A 23580-nucleotide genomic window follows, 5' to 3' on the forward strand; every position below is an offset into this window, starting at 1 on the left:
AAATAGGCAGAGGCACCAAGTTTAAAAAGAGAATACATAGTTAGATACAGGGAAATATGACCTCTTTCCTCTACTACTTGGTTTCCTGAAAACAGGAAAACATTACAGTGATGTCAGGTCAAGGGAGGTGATCCTGCTGCTCTACTCAGCACTGGTGAGGCTGCACCTGTAGTACTGTGTCCAGTTCTGAGTTGTCCATTGCAAGAGAAACAAGCACACGCTGAAGAGAGTCCAGTAAAGGGCCACTAAGATGACAAAGGGACAGAAGCATCTCTTCTATGAGGAAAGGCTGAGAGAGCTGAGACTATTCAGCCTGGAGAAGGGAAGGCTCAGTGAGGGATCTTACCAATGTATATAAATAGCTGCATGGAGGGTACACAGAAGACAGAGCCAGGCTGTTTCCAGTGGTGCCCAATGACAGAACCAGAGGCAATGGGCACAAACTGAAACACAGGAGGTGTTTCATCAGGACAGCAGGAAACAATACTTTGCTATGCGGGTGACTGAGCAGTGGAACAGGGTGCCCAGAGAGGTTGCGGAGTCTCCATCCTTGGAGATCTTCAAAAGCCATCTGGATATCATCCTGGGCAACCAGCTCTAGGTGCCCCCAACTTGAGCAGCAGGATTGCACAGGATGACTTCCAGATGTCCCTTCCAAACTCAGCCATTTTGTGATTTTGTGAATGGATCGAACTCCAGCATAATCTAAGGACAGTACTAAATACAACATCAAGATACTCATCCCCTGGGGTTTTGGACCATGAAATTGGAATTATTTAAATTAGCACTGAAAGTAATGTTAACTTGTTTTTCTTCTTAATGGAACATACTTCAAATACTTCTCTAATTAGCTACTTCGTCTCACTGAAGGGACAACACAAAGCCTCCTACTCCTTAATTCAATAACAAGTGCATTGAGTGTTTGCGTATTTACCTACGGAAATATATCCAAAAACATAACAGATGCTGAAATAATTATACACAACTTCTGTAAAAGCCACTAAACAAAATTACATATGATGCAGGTATTCACAAAATAAAGAATGAGAACTGCAGTGCAGTTAGAACAGATAAGGAAGTAAGTGTAAACAAAACATAATTAGATATTCAAAATATCATGCACATTATGAGGTAGTCACAACTACCACTTTTAACTACTTTTAGCCCTTTCTGAGCATTTCATTTACTAATACAAGGTGAATGTGTTACTGATTGACAGCACAATGAATTAAAGATGTCACAGAACTACCTTATCAACTTCTCTCTGTGTTGCTCCTTCCTTTTTCAAACGTTCTTGTTCGACACACTTTGCATTGTAGTTTTCCTTTGATTTCTGTAAGGCCTGAGTGATACTTTGAATATTTTGCACAGCTTCCAATGTTCCCGAAACATCATCTTTAGTCTGCCAAATATCACATGGTTGTCAAAACCAAATCATTTTAATTTTAATGTTAACAAGTCACTGGACATGCTTAAGAAAAAAAACATTAACCTTTTTATAAGCTTTGATTTGTTCATCTCCATACTTATGAACTTCTTTTATTAGCTCTTGTAATCTCCGCACAAGATCCAAGTGACAGCTTGCTAGTTTTTCTGTTGAGGTTTTGAAAACATCCCAAACTGGAGCAAATGTCCTAGATTGAGGAAAATAGTATTTAGTATTCATGTAGATTTTTTCCTTTTAGTTGGCTATTATTTTTTTTTAAATAGTGTTAAAGTATAATTGATAAGTTTACAGAAGCTCACTTCTGTTCCTAAAACTGAAACAAAGAAACACCCAACTGCTATAAATTCTTACTAAATATGTTCCAAGCATACTTGGGATTCTGTCTACTAATTTTTCCATGTTTTATGTTTTACCTGTATTGACTCTAAGTGAACTTTGCTGTGTTTTACTCACTAATATTCTCTATCATCAGCACACAATAATGCCAAGTGGTATTCCTAAAGATGATGCAAGAGCAGCTCAAAATAATTCAACATATGGAACTATTTTCATGTGTATATTTGAATAATGCAAACAAATCAGAAATTACTTGGTTAGTTAAGTTTCCAGTTGTTCTACATCATTACAGCCACAAGATGCAGGAAAAAAATATTGGCAAAAATGGTCTGCCACTAGAAGGGATTTACTGATTAACAGAGATTAACCATATGGCAAAGGAAGCTGGGGGACAGGTAATTCCTCAGATTCAGATTTCTATACTGAATGGACTTCTCCAGCCATTCTAAAGACTCACTCCTACTTCAGTTTCCGGGTGAATGTTGCTGAAAAATCAATACTATACAATAGCCTTTAAAGCACTGATGTTCAAACTAACATGCAGATACAGAATCTCTGAAGAGTAGTAACAAATGATATCAAACTATCCACTGATGAAAGCTCCCCACATTTCTAGTTGTGTTTACAACAAATAAAAAAAAAACCCTAGCCTCATCTAAGAAGTCTGAGTTCTCATTGGCATAATCCTTCTAATGAAAAAACATCCATTAATCATTTCAGTTTTTAAAAACATATACCTTGTATAAAACTTTAATTAAACTAAGGAATAAATCTATTGAAAAATGTCTTTCTTAACATTTCTGAGGACAGAGATAACACTCCAGAAAGCAGAACTAATAGAAACAAATAAATTTACTGCCACATTTGCCAACTATATGTTCTCTCTTCAGAGTAATTACCATAGGTTTGGGAGCACAGAACAGAAAGTCACATTCTTTATTATGTCTGATAAGAACTCAACCTTAAACACAAAGAAACAGGCAGGCTCTCCATGATAGAGCTTTGTTTTCTTTTAAATTGTGAATAAAGAACTGTACTGTCTTTGTTTTTGTCATAGCTGTATATTTTGCATGGTTACTGAAGAACGAACAATCATTTTTAAAGGTGGCAAATTTATGCTACCTTCAACATCATCCATGAAACATTCAGAATCAGACTCGATTCTTAGCATGTATGCAGTTATTTATTTCTCTCTTATGTACAATTACTTACCCGAGTTGTGTGTAATTGCTCGCAGATTTGGCTAGTTTTGTCATTGACCTTGAATATGCCTCCTCTATTGTAGCCCTGTCAAAGAAAGCCATCAAAAGCATAATTGAAATTTTGAAGATATCTGAAGACAGATGAATATGCATGCTAAAGGTGCAAACAGAGGACTTTTTACTTTAGCTGAAAATTACTCCACTTTAATGACCCCTCAAAAACCACACGCAAAATCACAGAAGTATATTTTAAAAAAATCATCTAAGAACCCTGTGACAGAATGTTGCAGGGAACAGAAACAAGTAAAGCCCAGGGACTCAAGATCTAAAAAAGACAAGTTTCTCCTTCTTATATGCTCTGCTGCTCCCCTTTGCCTTTAACATTCTTTAGTAACAGTCAGAACAAAGTGACAGAACATTGACCTGTCTAGCACTGTCTAAACACCAGAGAGTTACAGAGCAACAAAATCAAATACATTCATAATGTAAATATTAATATAAACAAACTGAATCCTTACTGAGCAATCAAATTAAATAAAATGGATTCCTGTCTAGTCTTTTTGTAGAGAGGGGGGGTTGTTTTTTTGTTTATTTAAGTTCTTTGCATAGTGTTGGAAAACAGTAAAATAACATGCAATGAAAAGTACTGTATTCTACTCTTTATACTAATTTTTAAAGGTGTCTCGATACATTGTGATTTATTTCGGAAAACCTCTTCCCTACATAAAGTTTTGTTATATTTTCCTTCACTCAAATCCACAGCTTTGTCTTCTGGAGATTCAAAATCCAAGGGTCAGCAGAGATTTCCTCCTTAGAGCCTCTGCTAGGGCAATTGCCAAGGAATAGCAGTCACACACAACATACCACAGCAGTGACTCCCTACAAGTCCTTTCCGCATCAATCTTCCTCACCCTCCTATTACTAAGGTAATGATACACACTATTTTCTATTATTTGTTTCTATATTTTCTATACGTTATTATCCACTGCTGTTGTTTCATGTGGGCACCAATCATATAGCCAAGAGCAGTCTGAGGAGTACCATGGATTACAGAGCCCTGGGAGCGGCAGTAAGGGTCTCTGGATAACTGGTAGTTTTTTCATCAGTCCTCCCAGTCAAAGGGAAGGGGTCTGAAAGGACCAGTCAAATCTGGCAAATCAACAATTGGTTACAGGACTGGTGCCACTGTCAGGGATTTGGCTGCTTAGACCATGGCACTCGCTTTGAGAAACCTGGCCTACTGGGGGCTGATGGGGTCCATCTGTCAGAGAAGGGGAAGAACATCTTTGGTCATAGGCTTGCCAAGATGGTGAAGAGGGATTTAAACTAAAGTTGCTGGAGGAGGGGAACCTCAACTCTTCCACTCCTATCAGTTTGATGGCAGTGCCAGCAGAGGATGCCCAGAGCCTGGAGAGGGGTCACAGGGCAGCAGGAGAGCACCTGAAGAGCAGCACAGAGGAATTCCAGCCAGTAAGTCAGCGTCACCATGGACACAACTTAAATGACTCTATGCAGATGCATGTAGCATGGGGAATAAACAAGAGGAGGTGGAGATGTGCACATGCCTGCAAGGTTACGATCTTATTGGCATCATGGAGACATGGTGGGATGGTTCCTAGGACTGGAGTGTTGGAATGGAAGGATACAGGATCTTCAGGAAGGACCGGCAGGGGAGACAAGGAGGTTTGTCACCCTCTATATAAACAACCAGCTGGAGTGCATGGAGCTCTGCCTGGGGATTGGTGAGGAGCCAACTGAGAGCTTATGGGTCAGGATTAAAGGTAAGGCAGGGACAGGAGACAGGGGTCTGCTACAGGCCACCTGACCAGAAAGATCAAGCAAATGAGACTCTCTGTAGACAGATAGGAGCAGCCTCATGTTCACACACCCTGGTCCTCATGGGGGACTTCAACCACCTTTGTATGTTGGAGGGACAACACAGCAGGGCATAAGCAATTCAGGTGGTTCCTGGAATGTGTTGATGACAACTTCCTTCTCCAAGTGATAGAGGAACCAGCAAGGAGAGATGCTATGCTGGACCTTGTTCTCACCAAGGAGGGGCTGGTGGAGTGTGCAAAGCTCAAGGGCAGCCTTGGCTGCAGTGACCATGAAATAGTGGAGTTCAAGATCCTTAGGGCAACGAGGAGGGTGCACAGCATGCTCGTTACCCTGGACTTCGGGAGAGCAGACTTGGGCTGCTTCAGGGATCTGCTTGGCAGAGTAACATGGGATAAAGCCCTGGAGGGAAGAGGAGTCCCAGAAAGCTGGTTAATATTCAAGGATCACCTCCTCCAAGCTCAAGAGTGACACATACCAACAAAGAGGAACTCAAGTAAGAACACCAGGATGACTGCATGGATGAACAAGGAGCTCCTGGACAAGCTCAAGCATAAAAAGGAAGCCTGAAGAGGGTGGAAGCAATGACAGATAGCCTTGGAGAAACACAGAAACTGTCTGAGCTGCCAGGGATCAGGTTAGGAAGACCAAAGCCCTGATAGAATTAAATCTGGCCAGGGACATCAAGGGCAACAAAAAAGCTTCTGTAAGTACATTGGTGATAAAAGAAAGACTTGGGAAAATATGGGTCCTCTCTGGAAGGAAACAAGACGTGGTTACCCAGGATATGGAGAAGGCTGAGGTACTCAATGACTTTTTTGAACACAGTCTTCTCTGGCAAGGGCTCCAGCCACACTGCCCAAATTGCAGAATGCTAAGGCAGGGACTGGGAGAATGAAGAACCACCCACTGTAGGAGATCAGGACTGAGACCATCTAAGGAACCTGAAGCTGCACAAGTCCATGGGACCTAATGAAATGCATCTGTAAGTCCTGAGGGAACTGCCAGATGAAGTGGATAAGCCACTATCCATCATATTTGAGAAGTTGTGGCAGTCCAGCAAAGTTCCCTCTGACCAGAGAAGAGGAAACATAACTCCCATTTTTAAAAAATGAAAAAATGAAGACCTGGGGAACTACAAGCCAGTCAGTCTCACCTATGTGCCCGGCAAGATCATGGAGCAGATCCTCCTGAAAACTATGCTAGGGCACATGGAAAATAAGGAGGTGATCGGTGACAGTCAATATGGCTTCACCAAGGGCAAACTGTGCCTGACAAAATTGGTGGCCTTCTACAATGGAGTTACAGCATTGGTGGATAAGGGAAGAGCAACTGACATCATCTACTTGGAGTTGTGCAAAGCACTTGACACTGTTCCACTCAACATCTTTGCCTCTAAACTGGAGAGTGTATTGAGTTTATGTGGTCAGTTTTGGTAGCGGGAGAGGGGCTACAGGGAGGGGGTCCTGTGAGAAGCTGCTAGAAGCTCCCCAAGCTCCAAGTCGGACCCACCTCTGGCTGAGGCCAAGCCAAACAGCAATGGTGGTTGTGCCTCTGTGATAACATATTTAAGAAGGGGAACCTGAAGCAGAGACTGGAGGAAGAGTGAGGGAAACACTTATGCAGATACCAAGGTCACTGAAGAAGGAGGAAGGCGAGGTGTGCTGGAGCAGTGACTCCCCTGCAGCCCATGGTGAGACAACAGACTGTCCCCCTGCAGCATGTGGAGGTAAACGGTGGAGCAAATGCCCACCTGCAGCCTGTGGAAGACCCCGTGCTGGAGCAGGTGGCTGGGCCCAAAGAAGGCCAAGAGTCTGAGGGAAGCTCCCACTGGAGCAGTCTGTCGCTGGGAGGACTGCAGCCCATGGAAGGAACCCACACTAAAGCAGTTCATGAAGAACTGCAGGCCTGTTGGAAGGACTCATGTCAGAGAAGTTCGTGGAGGACCGTCTCCTCTGCGAGAAACCCCATACTAGAGCAGAAGATGGTGAATCCTACCCCTGAGGAAGAAGAAGTGACAGAAACAACAGGTGATGAACTGACTGCAACCCCCATTCCCTGTCCCCTGATCCGCTAGCAGGGAGGAGGTAGAGAAAATCAGAGGCAAAGCTGAGACCAGGAAGAATGGAGGGGTGGGGAGATTTTTTTTTTTTTTTTAAATGTGGTTGTATTTCTCATTATCCTACTCTGATTTGATTGGTACATTAATGGCGGTGGTGTTCAAATTAAATTGATGGTTCTCCTTTTTTCCCAAATCATGTCTGTCTTTTACCTGTGACCATAATTAGTGAGTCATCCCTACCTCTCCTTGTCTTGATTCCTGAGCCTTTTGTTATATTTTCTCCTCCCCATCCTACCAGGGGAGGGGGAAGATTGAGAGAGTGGCTATGTGGTACTCAGTTGCCCTCTGGGCTTGAACCACAGCAGAGAGACATGGACTTGATGGATGGACCACTCTGCGAATAAGGAATTGGATGGATGGTTACACTCAAAGAATTGCAGTCAACAGCCCAATGTCTGAGTGGAGAGAAGTGATGAGTGGCATTCCTCAGGTGTCAGTATTAGGACCGGTGCTGTTTAACATCGCTGTTTGAAATATGGACAGTGGGACTGAGGGCACCCTCAGCAAGTTTGCTGACAACACCAATCTGTGTGGTGTGGTTAACACACTGGAGGGCAGGGATGCCATCCAGAGAGACCTTGACAGGCTGGAGAGGTGGGCCAGGGTGAACCTCATGAAGTTCAACAAGGCCAAGGGCAAGGTCCTACACATGTCTCAGGGCAATCCCAAGCACAAATAAAGGCTGGGTGATGAGCAAATTGAGAGCAGCCCTGTGGAGAAGGACTTGGAGGGTATTAGTGGATGGAAAACTGACTATGAGCAGCAATGTGCACTCGCAGCCCAGAAAGCCATGAGCTGGGCTGCATCAAGAGAAGTGTGGCCAGCGGGTCAAGGGAGGGGATTCTCCCCCTCTACTCTGCACTCGTGAGACCCCACCTGGAGTACCGTGTCCAGCTCTCGGGCCCCCAGTATAAGAAGGACACGGACCTGCTTGAGCAGGTCCAGAGGAAGGCCACAAAAACCATCAGGGGGTGGAGCACCTCCCCTACAAGAACAGACTGAGAGAATTGGGGTTGTTCAGCCTGGAGAAGGCTCAGGGGAGACCTTCTAGCAGCATTCCAGTACTTAAAGGGGGCCTACAGGAAAAGTGAGGAGGGACTCTTTGTCAGGGAGTGTAGTGATCGGACAAGGAGTAATGGTTCTGAACTGAAAGAGGGTAGATTTAGGTTAGATATAAGGAAGAAATTATTTCCTGTGAGGGTGGTGAGACACTGGCACAGGTTGCCCAGAGTAGCTGTGGCTGCCCCCTCCCTGGAAGGGTTCAAGGCCAGGTTGAACGGGGCTTTGAGCAACCTGGTGTAGTAGAAAGTGTTCCTGCCCATGGCAGGGGGTTGTAACTAGATGATCTTTAAGGTCCCTTCCAAACCAAACCATTCTATTCTATGATTCTATCACCAACTCAGATCTGTCTCCTCTACCTATCCAGCAGTTTTCAGTTTTCACTCTTCTATGTCTCCACTTCTGAAAAAAAAAGCCAGTATGTTGAAAGGTAATAGAAGGATGGATATGAAGAAAGTTCAAATGCATGTAAGTTTAGTTTTCATAGGGATCATTTCAGAAAATTGGGTATATAAAAGCACATAAACCCACTAGATTTAGGAGGCTCCTAATAAATGTTATTCATCCACTTAAATATTTCTAGCAGAACACAGCACTGCAAAACAGTATTCAGACTATAATCTGTGGAGGAAGGAAGGGAACAGATAATTTTGTGCTACAGATAATTGTGTGTCTTAATTTCTTTGCAATATTCAAAGATGAAAAATAGAACATGGTCAAAACAATTGAACTGTTGTAAAATACTGTTGAAGTATTGCTCAATCCAATTTCTTCTGAGATAAAAAAATTGACCTATGTGAATAAATGTGTGCTACTGAACTATACTGACTTCCTGGGAAATCAACTGACATCACACAGTAACTTCACAATGGTAGTGAAGGACTTTACTGCCTAGATATGGACACTCAAACATTTTTACTAAAGTAAGAACAACAAATATTTAAAGTCCATCTATTTCTTTGAAACTAGAAACTATATGCAACAAAATACCACTAGCTTAGGCTATGATTTATCAGTGATGCACCTCTCACTTGAAAAGAAGTACCTATTTGGCATTCAACTGCTTTTTTTTAATGCCAGCCTGGCGTACTGAGATTCATCAGTAAAGTGGTGCTGTAGAAAACACAATGGAACAGATAGGATACCAGGTTTAATATCCTGATGTGAGAAAGCCATTGGAAACAACTGAACTTACTGCTGCTGGTCTGCATCACTGACAGCTGTTTTCCAATTCCTGGGCAAGTTGCTTTTAAGGAACTATATTGAAGCCTTGTCAAATAAATTAAAATGTAGCACCAAGATTCTAGTGAACCTCCATGTGCTAATAAGAACTGATTTTTTTCATATATTTTACCAAAGAGATGGCTGCATGTCTCTTTGGCACACCCTGATCCATGCAGAAGAACAGAAAATAAATTTGTTGATCACTCACTCAGGATCAAGTGCCCATGTGAATTCTCATGTTTTCCTACACTGTCATCAACTTTTAATCTTAAACATTATTTAAACTTGTTTAACTGAGAAAAAAAATGTCTCCTTCTTTACACATCAATAGAATTAATTAGCAGAAACTTCAGTGGAAACTTTTTTAATGCATGGAGAAAGGTCCAGATATTTTATTTACTGTTTGCAAAGGCACATCTCATTTAAAATTTAATTTGTAGGAACTTAGAGTGAAAAATATTTTATACTAGAACATCACTTTGTTTGTAATAGGAATTTTGTGTAGAATAAACTGTCAAGTTTTATTTATGTCTCTATAATAAAGCAAAGAATCTAAGCCAAGATACAACATCAAGTTATTTTTACCCATTTACCTAAGACCTTTCTCCTTAAAGCCAATGTGAATAAAATGGAGCATGCCCAAAGAATACAACATAAAGGAGGTAAGAAGCAGTGAGTGAGAGCACTTCTGATCTAAATATGGAGGTAAATCAAGATGCAACTGATGTAAAACTAATAAAATTAAATGTGTCCAGGTGATGTACAGTTTAAGTCTATGACTTAGTGCTATAAAAACAGTGATTCCAAAAATCAAAGCAGGTTTCAAAGGAGAGATCCAGCCACTCACAAAGATAACGAGGCAAACATTTGTAACAGTAAATATTAAAAGTACAAGCTTGTGAAGCCTTAAGCATTTCATACTAAACATGAACATTGTGATATCCCTCTGCTCAATCCAACATAGGATTTCACTGGAATGCTGTCTGGCTTCATAATGTGTTCTCTGGAATCAGGGATTCTTCGAACACAAGATTCCTTAGGTTGTATAGTCCTTCCAACAAGAGACTGCCCATCACACGTGGACTCTGGGACTCACCCGTTTCTGCTCAGTGGAAAGATTTTTGTAATTTTCTCCAATTCACTTCGAAATTATACAAATGTCAGTGCAAATGACTACCTGCCAGATTTGTGCTGGTCATACTTTGTGGAATTTCAAAGAAATTCTTTGTTGAGATATATTTGAGGCCAAAACTGAGATTTTGATGAAAAATTCCAGAAAATAAAAGCTAGTTTTTTGTACTGCTTTTACTGCAATAAATCTTCACTGAAATAGGTCCTCAGTCAGTCTTGTGCAAGTCTTTTCCATACATCATCTGGTGTCAGTAACTGAATTAAGACAAAATTCTGAAGCAGACATACAATAAACTTCATTCAGAATGGAAATTCTTATGTTTAACGTAGCAACAGCAGTCTCCTTTAACAAAGGAGAACAGAAACCAGCACTAGGTCATCTGTTCTGGAAGTTGTCATATCTGCAGATTTCAGTTCTGCCCCTTTTATCTCATGGAGAAGAACCTACATTATTTTCTGCATATTATTTTATTGCCCCTACTTATCACTCCCTTTTCTTTAACAAACCTAGTTTCTCAATGTCTGAATTTGAAAGTATAATTTTTTAAGATCATACTAGTGGTTGTTAATACCCTAATTCTATATCTATGGTCAAAAACTTTGTAAGACTGATAATTTTTGCTACTTTACATTATTACTTTCCTTCCAAACACAATGAAAAATTGGGATTAATTTAATTAAACTGCTGTACACCTAATGTGATACTCCTAGCTTTTTACTCTTGTTTTTTAATTAAAGCCTGAAAAATCAGAAGCCTGTCACTAATTTATGCTTAAAAGTCACTATTCAGTTCTAAGTGAATGGAATAAACCTAAACATTCTTGTAGAATATAAGAGACATTTTAAAATGCTCACTCATTTTTACATATTTTGCATGTTACTGTTAAACATAATGATAAACTTAAATAAAAACCACAAACAGAAGAGCCAGGAATATCAAAGATGAATACTTACCTTTCTCTTATAAAGTCTGCCAAGTCTTTTGTTGACAAATGTCCATGTTTCATGTTGTGATAGAGGACATCAAAGCCATTGTTCCTTTCTCCCTAAAGATAATAAAAAGAAAGTAGAACTATGAAACACAATATGATAAAGCAATTACAGAACAAAGCATATAGAACCTATACATTTTAATAACTGATCAAGTTCCATGAAGTGAAGGATTTGTAATGCTTCAGCTTTTTACCAGTTACTGCTGGTTCCCTTCAATCCTCTATGTGTAAAACAAACTAAAATCACCTCAGCAATTAACACTACCCTTCTAATGATAACTCTTATTTCATATTTCTAGGCTACATTCAAAGCCATTTATTTTCTAGACTTCTGCAGGTCTTGCATTCTTTTATTTCCCATCTTATTAAATACATACTTAACATTGTACTCTCTCTTAATTCTCTCATATTTTTCATTATTTTCCATGAACTAAAATTCACACTGTGGGATCACTGGACATCCTGCTTCCCCAATTCTTCACACTTAATGTATCTTCCTCTGTTTTTTTTTTTGTAAAATCTGTTAAAAAAAAATCATTAATCTCTTCCTTCTCACAGGTAGCTTCCCCTTGACTATTCTTAAATGTAGTTTTAAGACGTAACATTTTGCAACGTGTAAGGTGTACCTCACCATCAGAACTGAGACACTGCCCTAAAAACTGATTAATAAACTTAGCCAGCTTATCACCTCTGGCACCATGGTGAACTTCCTCCAGACAGGAGGAAGCAACAATAGAAATGAAAGGAAGGCGAGGCAAGGCACAGCATAATAGCACTGCTACAATAAAAGTTCTGCTGTCGAACTATCCATTCTACTCCTTCCTGACAAAAGCTTCAGAACCATAACACTGCTGCTACAGAAGATGCAGAAGCATGACCTCAGGAGAACTGCATGCATGTTCAGAGTGGAAGGGAAAGAAAGATGTAATAAAATAGTTCAGATGCAAGGGATCTCCAATGATCATCTAGTCCAACTGCCTGACCACTTCAGGGCTGACCAGAAGTTAAAGCATGTCCTAATGCCTCAAACATTGGCAGGCTGGGGGCATCAACCACCTCCCCAGGAAGCCTGTTCCAGTGTTTGTCCACTCCCTTGGTAAAGAAATGCTTCCTGATGTCCAGTCTAAACCTCCCCTGGTGCAGCTTTAAGCCATTCCCACACGTCCCGTCACTGGATCCCAGGGAGAAGAGCTCAGCACCTTGACCTCCTCAGGGAGCTGCAGAGAGCAATGAGGTCGCCCCTCAGCCTCCTTTTCTCCAAACTAGACAAACCCAGAGTCCTCAGCTGCTCCTCGTAGGACACTCTCCAGCCCTTTCACCAGCTTTGTTGCCCTCCTCTGGATGCATTCAAGGATCTTAACATCCTTCCTAAAATCCTGGAATTTTCACAACAGCAGCTCTACATCTCCAGTGAGAGAAGCCTGAAGGTTTGGTCATAGACTCCTCCAAACAATTCTGCCCTTTCTGTTCTGGACAAGTCTGTGCAGCGATAAGGTGCACCTGATCAGGGAAATTGTAGAGCTGAAAAATAAAGCTGGCAAATAAAAATAAAGATCGGTGCTCCAGATCACTATGAGGACATGAACATCTGCATTGCTCAGCAGAAGAGGTAGGAGCAAGGAGAAGGCAGGCACAAGGGATCTGCCAGCTTAAGTAAGTGGAAGCAGCCATGGGTGGATGGAAGAACTTTGGAACAGCCACAGCAGTAGGCCCACTTCTGTTAAGTGTTAACTGCACTAGATAATACATCAGTCAATAATATAGCAAGTTGCCGTAAAGGACACCACACAGACACATAAATTTACAAGTAACAGATGACTGAAGGCAATTTAATTCAGATTACTAGCCAGGATTATTTGCTTTATTCCTTTCAAACACAAGAGAAAACAAAACCAAATTAACAGAATGAACAATAAGAAAAAACACCTACAAAATCACAGTTCCTAAGGCTGCGGAAAGTAGTAACCTGAAAAATTTCATCAAAATGTGGATCAGTTTAGCATAAGTGCAATTAAGAAAGGTCTATAAAAACTACAAGCAGAACTAAATAAAAAGACAGGTAACTAAAAAGACTATCTATAGAGTAAGGTTTTTATAAGTTTGAAAAACAAAAGAAGGAAAAGAACACCAATTAGTAGGAAATGTAATTTATTTTTTTTTAATGTTGTCTTACTCTTTCAAGTACCAGTGTAAACAGTTTATTTCCCCATTTACTCTTACCTAACCATTTTTCCTCGTATTTTGAAGCCCACAATAATGTTGAGTACTGGTGCACTAATAGGTAGCTTATTAACTTTCTGTATTTACGCAATATAAACCCTGAATGTCACTGCATTTCAGAAACAACAGAACAACTCCATAATTAAGACCTCAACAAAATTTTCAATTAGAATACAAAATAAAATTATTATTTAACTACTCCAAAGTTGTTACTGTACCCAAATTTGGAGATAAACATTGACAAATAAACGTTAGGTATTTCTTCCAGAAAAACTAATAAAATTATCCTTTATGAAATGTTCTTTCTCTTTGCCTTAAGATGTTTCTTCTAGTGAAACCAATACATTGATCAAAACGTGCTGAACGCAGACTGCTTCTGAACTTTTCATAATGGGAGCTTTAATGGGCACTTTTCTATACCGGAGCTCCAGAAATTTCCTGCCACTTTAGAAACACAGGAAGGGTAGCACAGCCATGACCCAGCCTCTGGCTGCAGCTTTCCTGATGGTTGATAACCCATCAGAAACATAACTTTGCAAACCTTTAGAGAATGGAATGAACCAGAACAACCAGTTCTCATCATCATCTCATTCCTTAACTGTAACTGAAAGTTGCTGCAAAGGAACTAATTTTTCCACTTAAATTAAGTTTTCTAACCAGTCCTACTCTTGCTCATGACTTCACATTGAATAGCAGAAAGCACAACAGAGAAACAGAACAGATACTTTCCTCAATTAAGAAAAGTCCCTTGAAAGCTACATCTTTTATATATTAACAGTAGTTATTAGAGGCTAAGAGGCTATGCAAAAAATATATTAAGGTTTAAACAAAGAAGCAAGTCCAAAGCAGACTCCCAGATTTGAGGGTCTGTAGGGTTTAAGCTTGACACAACTAAAAGACATGTTTTCACTTGTGAATATAATGTGAAATGTAGCCTATCTTAGCAATATCCGGTTCCACGTATAAGCACAAACATCTAGACTACAAAACTGTTCAATAATTTCCATAATCAAGAGTTCTGATGATTAACCTGATGACAATTCAATAAATTACATTATCTTCTACGAGTGTTTGCAGACACGTGTACCTACGTCAAATTGTAGCATCTCAGTGCAGAGAGCAGACATTTTTCTGCTTAGGAAAAGCTATATGGCCTATCCACAATTCCTTCATCTGGTAGTTATGTTCATGAAAAGTAGCTCAAATAATTTATACAATAAACATCAGAGTTAAGGTTCTGTATTTAGGATAAAGACAGAGATGTATGCTGTGGCTAAGAGAAAAAAATAGTTAAATTTAAAAAACCCAAGTCTGTATGGTCCAACATGTACATATGTCATCAACACTGTTTATTTGTGTTTTGGCTGGTTTTCCTCAACACTGCCCCTCCTCACACACATTGTATAAAATACTGTACATCGAAATTGTGCATCCAGCCAATTTTTCTTCCTTATGTGTTTTTACCTGCTCCTTCCTGGTGGAAACACTAACAGCTGGGATCACTAGAAGCCCAGTATAGGCCTACTTAAAAACAAACAAATGCAGCAGGTAGCAGAGGGAACTGATGAGACTTCCCACTTCCATTCTGAAGCAATTACCATCCACTGCTATGACAGACAGACAGTGAAGTCAGGTGCAGATTCTTCTAGAAGTTGCATCTTGGAGAAAGAGGAACCTCTGTTGTCATGTATAACATCAAGTTCTATGCAACAGACTTCCAGATCGGTCTGAAAGACCATTCTGATGTCATTTTGCAGGTAAAACACCACCTGTTGAGGTGGATCTCCATCATTACTCAACAGAAAACAACTGTAAAACTGCATATGAGAATGCAAAATGTAAGTGGTCCCCTCTCCATCTAGGCTCCATTTAATTACTTTGAAGCTCATTAGCAGTTTTCTCCTTCTTCCCTAGAGCTAACAAAACTCTTCCTTCAGAAGCTGGTGTTCTTGTTGAGATTTCCCATTTTACACTGCCATAATAGCGCTCTTTTGTCTTCGTAGTATGGATGTCCCCTGACAGCAAGCACTAAGAGGAAACAAGACTTCAAATACAAGTAAACACTTCATTTAAAAAAGCCTACAATGGACACTACCAATCAACTTTGCATACAAAATAAATTAAGTCATGGAAAGTGAGGGCAAACAGACCTTTCATTTCCCTTCATCAAGAACTAACTGCAATGATTTTCTCATGGAAATGAAAGTAACCCTGTCAGCAAATGTGAAGTCAGGATTCAGCATTTCCATGACTTTGTACATAACAGGAAACAGATTACAGGAACTCTGTTTTACTGAACTACTTAACAGACTTTGAAAAAATCTTTAAGAATAAGCTTGTTGCATATAAAGATGATTCTGAAAACCTGCATTTGCTAAAGTAGCCAGAAATTTCTGGGCAATCTGCAGCAGTATTTATTTCCTACGTTTCTAATCAAATCGTATGAGTCGAAGTTCTTTCTACTTTGGACTAAAACTGTTCAACATTAATGTCTATTAATGTAAAAAGTTAATACTCTGTATTATAGCACTGACTTTTTACCCAATATAAACAAGTGTTTCTCAATTATTAAGATGATTCTCAAGTTTCCATGACTGATAAGGTACATACTACTTGCTTAGCTAGTCTGAGAATCAAGAAAAGGAGAGCTGCAAGTATTTTCACAGCAAAACTAAGCATATGAGACAATAAAAGTCACATGCAGCTCTTAAACACATTTTGATTTTGGTCAGACATTAGAAGCTTGATGAGAGAAATTCAGACAAAGTTTGACTTTTTCTAACTATGTACAGCAAGTAAAGAAACATTTGACAATGAGTGAATTGCTGTCATTTCAACATATATTTTTAGAACATGTATTAGGAGTGATTAAGCATGTATGATCATTCTTTCACCCCTTTAAGCTTGACCAGATCACCCCATTACAAAGCAGAAATGAAACAGACTGAGAAAACTGTACTTTTGATTATAAAGAATTTAAGTCATAACCTGACTAATCCTCTTTTTAAAATAGCCTATCAAACATACAACTTGTTCTCCAGGAAAAAGGCAGACAAATATTCAAACTGATACATTTGGAAATGATACTCCAATTTAATTACAGGATTTTTTTCTTAACCATAAAAAAATTTAGGTCTCTAGTTTACTTCAAGCCATCACAAGGTGAAAACTGGATAATCTCCAAATTAAATTTCCAAATCCTAGTTAAAACTTACAAGTGCTTTTGGCAAACATGATCTATCAATGAAATGTGACCAACATCCTCCCCACACTTTGTTAGATAAATGCTAATTAGGAAAAGCCTAGAAAAGAATGAATGGGCTAAGTAGAATTGCTTCAGTTTTGGGGGTGAGAATAGAAAAATTTGTATCCGTGTCTCTTATTTTGATCACGTCCAGAGAAGCTGTCCTACAGATAGTTTTACACTTAAGTTACTGTACATGTTCCTCTGTCAGATACAAGTATGGAAAAGTCATACCCCTGATCAACAGATTATGCCTGCAAGAATCCTAATACAGATAAATCATAATGGCATCAAAGTCTTTTTGGTAAAAAAAAAAAAAAAAGTATCAAGAAAATTCAAGAGTTGCACCAATATGCCAAGTAATAACTATAGACTTTAGATGAGGGGGCGGGAAAACACAACTTCTTCATATAGGTGAAATTCGGTATTTGCTGAAAATAGGTACTACTGTTCAACAACTAAAAGACTTGATTTATCCAGCTTAACTGATATCCTATTTTAACAATTAGTGTACAAATTTTAGTGCAACAGCACAATAGAGACCGGATGTTTATCTCTGTGATTCTAAAATAAAAGTTCCAGATATTAACCAAAACCAATCTTTTCTTTACCCACAAACTTAGAAGGACATACTATTCATTATGGCTTGTCAACTTGTGCTGTTGACATCTTTTTATTCCTTCATAAAGGAGTAACACTTTAATGAAATAAAGCAATAGAAATTCTCCTGCCTCCAGTGATACATAAACTCATTTTAGATGCTCCGAAAAACTTTGTTGTAATTTTTTTTTTCAAACTGTTACTTATTTGAAACAGCAACAAGGAGTAATGTGTTTCATCCTTTCCACCTAGGCAATTATTTAACTTAATGGGTTCTGTATATGTGAAAACATTTCTGTGATTAATATTATGGTGTTACATTTTTTGAAAGCTAGCTATCAGTACATTTTGATTTCAGAGTGTCTGAAAGAGCTACAGAAAATTGAGAGCACCGAAACATTGAAAAAAACCAGCCACCTGATGTCTACACAGGCAAGGTATCTTCCTCAGTTCTGAAAGTTTTGATAAGTTCAAACACAAAAGCAACCCAGCAATTTCAATTTCCTTCTTCCAGCTTCAATAAATTAAATAAAGATCAGCTCCAGAGAAGCTCTATGCATATGAGGAAGGATAGATATTTTCCTCTCTATATAGGTAATTAAAAATATTTTGGAAAAAAAAAGATGGAAAGTTGCCAATTCATGCTAAATACACACACATGCAGAGGGAGGAGACTAAGCAAATATTGCACAACAGCACTACTGAAACCAAACATCCCACTGTATGCCAAGCAGAAGAGTAGCACTGCGTAAACACATGAATGAAACTCCAGATGGAAGCAGGACAAGTCTCAGTGTCACTTATATCATGTAAGTGCGTAAAACATTATGTCTTACACTTACTACAGCAAGCCTCTTCACAAAGCTAAGATTATTAACCCCAGATACCATCAACCCTTACAGGTTACAAAAGATCTTGAAAAGAAAGGAAACCTCCTCACAGCCGTTCTCAAAAGCTACAAGTAACACAAGTGATTAAAAAGATACAAGGAATTAATCAAAGCCAATTTAAACACACATTTTTGTATCCAGAACTTTCAGAGTTACCAAGAACAGCATTACACAGGGACCAGTTTCAACTACACACAGAGCTTCCAATGGTTTAATCAAATTAATTTAAAGCAACTAATGAATAAACACCAACTGGCTTAGAAGCGGCTTATTTTTGTTGACTAGACATAGTGTCGTAGACTTACAACGAACATAAGTATCACCTGCACCAATCAGTTTAAATACAACGCCAAAGTTTATGCAACACTTCCTAAGCAGTGCTAAGAAAACAGTAAGTCAATGATAATGAATGCTTTTTATTCTACTGTATCCAGTATGAGTGTACTTGAAGTGACAAAACGTCACTCTGTATAATGGAAATAACTTATGAAAGTGTTCCCTTTAAATTACATCACTGTTTTGATGTAGCACAAACACAGCAGCAAGCACCCAGTGTTTTATGACAACATCCTAATTAGGAGTTGGGAATGTTTGGCCATGTGACCAGAATGCTGAAAACTCAGTCCTAAGAATCAAAGCCATTTACAGCCTGTACTACCAGTTCATAATTTCTGATACCACAAAAAAAGTAACTGTATCCTACTGACTTTGAATACTGCTGCTCTTGAATGTTGAACTCTATTAGCAGACCCCTACATTTTTCAAGTGATAGTCAAATTTTTCAAGTGACAGTACAGATCTCCGTACTTCAACTTTACACATCTTGAAAATAGTCTTGCTTATCTCTCAATGACCTCTCACAAGCAGATGGCAGTCCCATAAAACATCGATTTTTCTTACATTCTCTAACAACAACAAAAGAAAAGCTTGCTACTATTCAAACAATTTTAAAAGCAGTACAAGATGAAAGTCTCATGATAAGCTTAAGGACTATTACAATAAAGAAGCTAAGATTTGTTTTGTTTACATGAGCACTTTTAGGAAGTTCTTAAAAGACAGCAGCCTAAATAGTGTGTAAGAAATTGATACACATTGACATATATGTCACTCTCCTTTTCTGAAGAAATCAGTTAAGTCCCTCAAGTTTCAGATGTCTTTTCCTATCAGTTACAGCAAACTACCAAATCAGGAGACAGCATCCTACAGATTAATATCCAGACTTCCACTTCCAATGCACAATTTGAGCTACAAACAAATTGATGATAGCATGGACATCAAATAATTAAACACTAATTATGTTTTGGATTAATTTTTACATCAGTGCTTTAGAAAGTATAATTATCCTATTTCATAGGTGATAAAAACCACTTTGCCTGGTGTTACCTACAAGGGTAAGGCAAAAGCAAGAAATAGAAGACAATTCTTCCAAAGCTCCACACAATATCACCTTTCTTTCTCCTTATGGATTTCTCTTAATTATTTTTACTCATTACGCATTTAGTGCATTTTATGAGCAATCATTTAATTTCCACCTTAACTTTCTCACTACATTTCAGAGCATATATAGATTGTATTCCAAGGCTTCCAAAGCACTGCAGCAACAATTCTGAACAATAATCTATTCTGAAAAGTTAGTATAAATGGAGAAGCCTAATGATTCAAAATGCACAAACCTAGACTTTACGCTTATATAGAGGATATATAGAAACTCAATACTTTCTGACTTTGAAACCCCATCATATTCAGACACTACAGTTAACCTTGAAAGATATTTACCCACAACAGAAAAGAAGGAATAGCCCCTGTTCCTCTTTATTTTACTTCCACAGAAAATAAAACCCTGTCCATGGTGTTACAAAAGCTTCTCAGTCAAGTTTTGCAAGTTTAAGATCCCATCTAGTATCTTTGTCATCACTGCAAGACAAACAAGAATAATACACTTGTTGTCCTACTTTGTGTAATTTTTGGAGATAGGAGAAAAACCTCCACCAACAGAAAAAAAAAATCTCCTTCCCCCGGCACTCACTGAAGATCCACACTACAAGTTTTGCCAACAGAACCAGAAGGCAGAGCCTTTCTAGAGGAGAAAGTGAGAATGGGAAGTTTGGGTAGATGTCTACTATCTCATATTTGCTGGCAGCATTTCTGAAGATACAAACAGGGAAACAAAATGTATGGGAATGGCCCACTGCCTTCCCTGATTTAACAAAATTACTGACTTACTACAAAATAAGCTACAACTGATCAGACAAACAGTTAAATGAACATAACATAGTACATAGCATAGTTAAATAGGAAAGCATTTGATTTCAGTTGGGATAGCTGAATAAAAAACTTCTATTTAACTGTAATCTTAGGAGAATATAGTAATTTTTTCCAATGAAAATGCAACTTTTCATATTAATTTAAATCTTATTTTTATGAAAGTAAAGAAATTTCCACATATTAGTTTACTGATCTCATGCACCAAGGCTTCAAATTAAGCAGAGAATTATGCCAAGAGAGCAAATCTAATATTTTAGAATCACAGAACCATAGAATGGTTTGGTTTGGGAGGGACCTTAAAGATCACCTAGTTCCAACCCCCCTGCCAAGGGCAGGGACACCTTCCCCCAGCCCAGGTTGCTCAAAGCCCTGTCCAAACTGGCCTTGAACCCTTCCAGGGAGGGGGCAGCCACAGCTGCTCTGGGCAAGCTGTGCCAGTGCCTCAACTCCCTCACAGGAAAGAATTTCTTCCTTACATCTAATCTAAATCTTTCAGTTTAAAACCGTTACCCCTGCTACTATCACTACACTCCTTGACAAAGACTCCCTCCCTCCCTTTCCTGTAGGGTCCCTTTAAGTGCTGGGAGGCCACCAAAAGGTCTCCCCAGAGCCTGCTCTTCTCCAGGCTGAACAACACCAACTCTCTCAGCCTGTCCTCATAAGGGAGGTGCTCCAGACCCCGATCATCATGGCCCTCCTCTGGACCTGCTTGAGCATGTTCTTCTTCTTATGTTTGGGGCCCAAAACTTGTTTCATTAAATGTTAGTATTCGGTTGAAAGCAAAAATTAAAGAGTCAAAATTAAACACAATGCTGCAAACAAAATATGAAACCTGTCTTGACCTATGCTTTATATTCAAGAATACTGTACTGTATTTGTAAAATTAGTTTTCCCTAAACATCAAGAATAACTGCTGCTTACACAGAAAAAGCAGACATCTAAAAGATACCATCTTTTTTGTTTGTTTGTTTGTCTCAACATGTAACCATTTTCATGTTTCCCCTATTAGTTGATAGAGTTGCACGTTAAAAATTAAACGTGCAAAGAAGTAGCAACATTGTAAACTGCCCAACGATTACAAGAACGCTTATTTTAATGTATCAGATCAGCTACCGTCGCAATGAAAACAAGTTTAATTTCACGCCAGTCTTAGTGATAATCCAAATCCATTATTTTCTTTTATTTTTTTTTCTCCCCCCCATATATATCTACCTACTTAAAACTATGTATATCTGCGCATAGATGACTGATAAACTGTGTTTCTAAAGCCGCCCGGGAAGCCTGTTGTTTTCCTTAGCTGGCTGCTCTTCAGGCTGCGCCTTCTGACATGCAGACAGGCAAGCCGTGGGTACAAAAGCGCAGAGCTCCGAGGAGCAGCTCTGCGTTTGCGTGGTCCAACTGTTAAGCCGCTCCCGCCGGTGCTACTCCCCCGAACAACAGCATTGTTTCCCGGGGAGGCTGAACGAAGGGAGACCGGGCTGCAGCACCAAGCCGCCTCCGCGCTGCCGGCGGCAACCGCAGACCACCGAGCAGAGGGTCTCCCGCTCGCGCGTCCCCGGGACGCCCGCCACTCCTCTCCCCCCGCCGTCCCTCCCCAGCGCAGCTCCGAGCACCGACCCCCGGGGCGGAGGGCCGGGCAGGGGGCGGAGGTGTCCCCCCCGCCCCGCCGCGGGCTGCCCGGGCGGTACCCGCTCCCCTCACGGCCCGGCCGGGCCGCAGCCAGGCGCGGCGGCGGCGGCCACCATCCTCCTGCTGCAAGGCCCCGGCCCAGTCTCGGGGGTGGCGTAAGAGCCGAGGCTGCTCCCGCAGCGGGGACCGCGGCTGCACCGTGCCGTGCCCTGCCCTGCCCGTTCCACCCGCGGCGCGGAAAAACCGGCCCGCGGCGCTTGCCTACCCAGAAGCTCTCCACAAAGTACGCCATCATCATCGCCCCCGCCGCCGGCAGGGAGCCCGGTGCCGGCCGCCGAGACGCCGCGGAGGAAAGGGGCCGCCGCCGCCGCGCCGCCCTTCCCGTTACGGCGCAACGGCCCGCCCGCCTGCCCCCCTCCCTCCCTCACGGCCCCACCGCCCCGGCCGCGCGCACGCGCCCGCCGCCGGCCCTCGCTGCGCAGGCGCACCGCCCAGCCCTCGCCCCTCCCCGGCGGGGCATGCGTAGAGCGGCGGCCGCCCGGCCGGGGGCAGCACCGGCGGTCGGACATGGCGGGCGGTGCTGTCCCCCCTTCACCTGCCCCCCCTCCCCCCCGGCTCGGTTTCTAGACCCTTCGATCGCCTGATGCAGGCGATGAGCCGGTGGGACTGATGCCGAGTACTGGACCATGACAGGGACCTGCTCCAGTGCCGCCTGGGGACACTGCACCTCGAGTGCTGTTTTTCGGGGAGAGTATCTTTTGCTGTACTCTGCCTGGCACCACGGGCCTCTCTCGGGGAGCCCAGGTAGTTCATGTTCTACTTCAGTGACATGACTTGATGCCCCAAACAGCAGTTAGGTTTTTCTTACTGACTAAAAACACAGCCAGGCCTAAGCGGTGGTGGTTGCTCACTGTCCCGTGCGAGCATGTGGTAAGCACTTTACCCAAACTTTATCCATGTTTTTGTCAGCACAAAGCTTTATCCAAGGCACAAAAAGTAAGACGCTGATATCCTATGCTGGGTGTTCAAGGTCCTCCCTTCCCCCTGCATGGAAACACTACCAGTTCTGGTTTGAAAAATCTCACCTGCCTCCACCTTTATGCTGATGTCCTTTGGCCTTCCTTCTGTAAGGAATTAAGTAAGGCACAGAGCAGAACATTTGGGTCATCCCTAAGAAACTAATGAATTCATCAACTTATGTCAAATGTAGTCAAATGCTGACAAAAGACTTACATGAAAGCCAAACAGGAAAAATATAGTTCAGAAGTTTACAGAGCTACAGAATTTCTTTAGGCAAAAGAGCACTAGTTAGGGCAAACAAGACAGTCAAATCATTATTCATATCAATATAAGTCAGTGCAATTCATTCTGCATTAAAAAGTA

At 40.7% G+C, this 23580-nt stretch overlaps 1 protein-coding gene across 4 annotated transcripts in view; it reads right to left on the reverse strand.

Moving 5' to 3' along the window:
• FCHO2 (FCH and mu domain containing endocytic adaptor 2) overlaps positions 1 to 22599 on the reverse strand; it is a 96439-nt gene extending 73840 nt beyond the window's left edge. For all 4 annotated transcript variants that reach the window (XM_033008685.2, XM_033008683.2, XM_033008684.2 and 1 more), the window contains exons 1-5: positions 22463 to 22599; positions 11312 to 11403; positions 2996 to 3070; positions 1493 to 1634; positions 1250 to 1402 (exon numbers count right to left, since the gene is read on the reverse strand). In XM_033008685.2, coding sequence (XP_032864576.2) covers positions 1250 to 1402; positions 1493 to 1634; positions 2996 to 3070; positions 11312 to 11403; positions 22463 to 22495 — 495 coding nt within the window. In that variant the 5' untranslated portion in view covers positions 22496 to 22599. The remainder of the gene's footprint in view (positions 1 to 1249; positions 1403 to 1492; positions 1635 to 2995; positions 3071 to 11311; positions 11404 to 22462) is intronic.
• Positions 22600 to 23580: the final 981 nt, after the last annotated feature.

The sequence above is a fragment of the Tyto alba genome, unplaced genomic scaffold (genome assembly GCF_018691265.1).
Source record: "Tyto alba isolate M040663 unplaced genomic scaffold, T.alba_DEE_v4.0 Super-Scaffold_42, whole genome shotgun sequence".
NCBI classification, from domain to species: domain Eukaryota; kingdom Metazoa; phylum Chordata; class Aves; order Strigiformes; family Tytonidae; genus Tyto; species Tyto alba.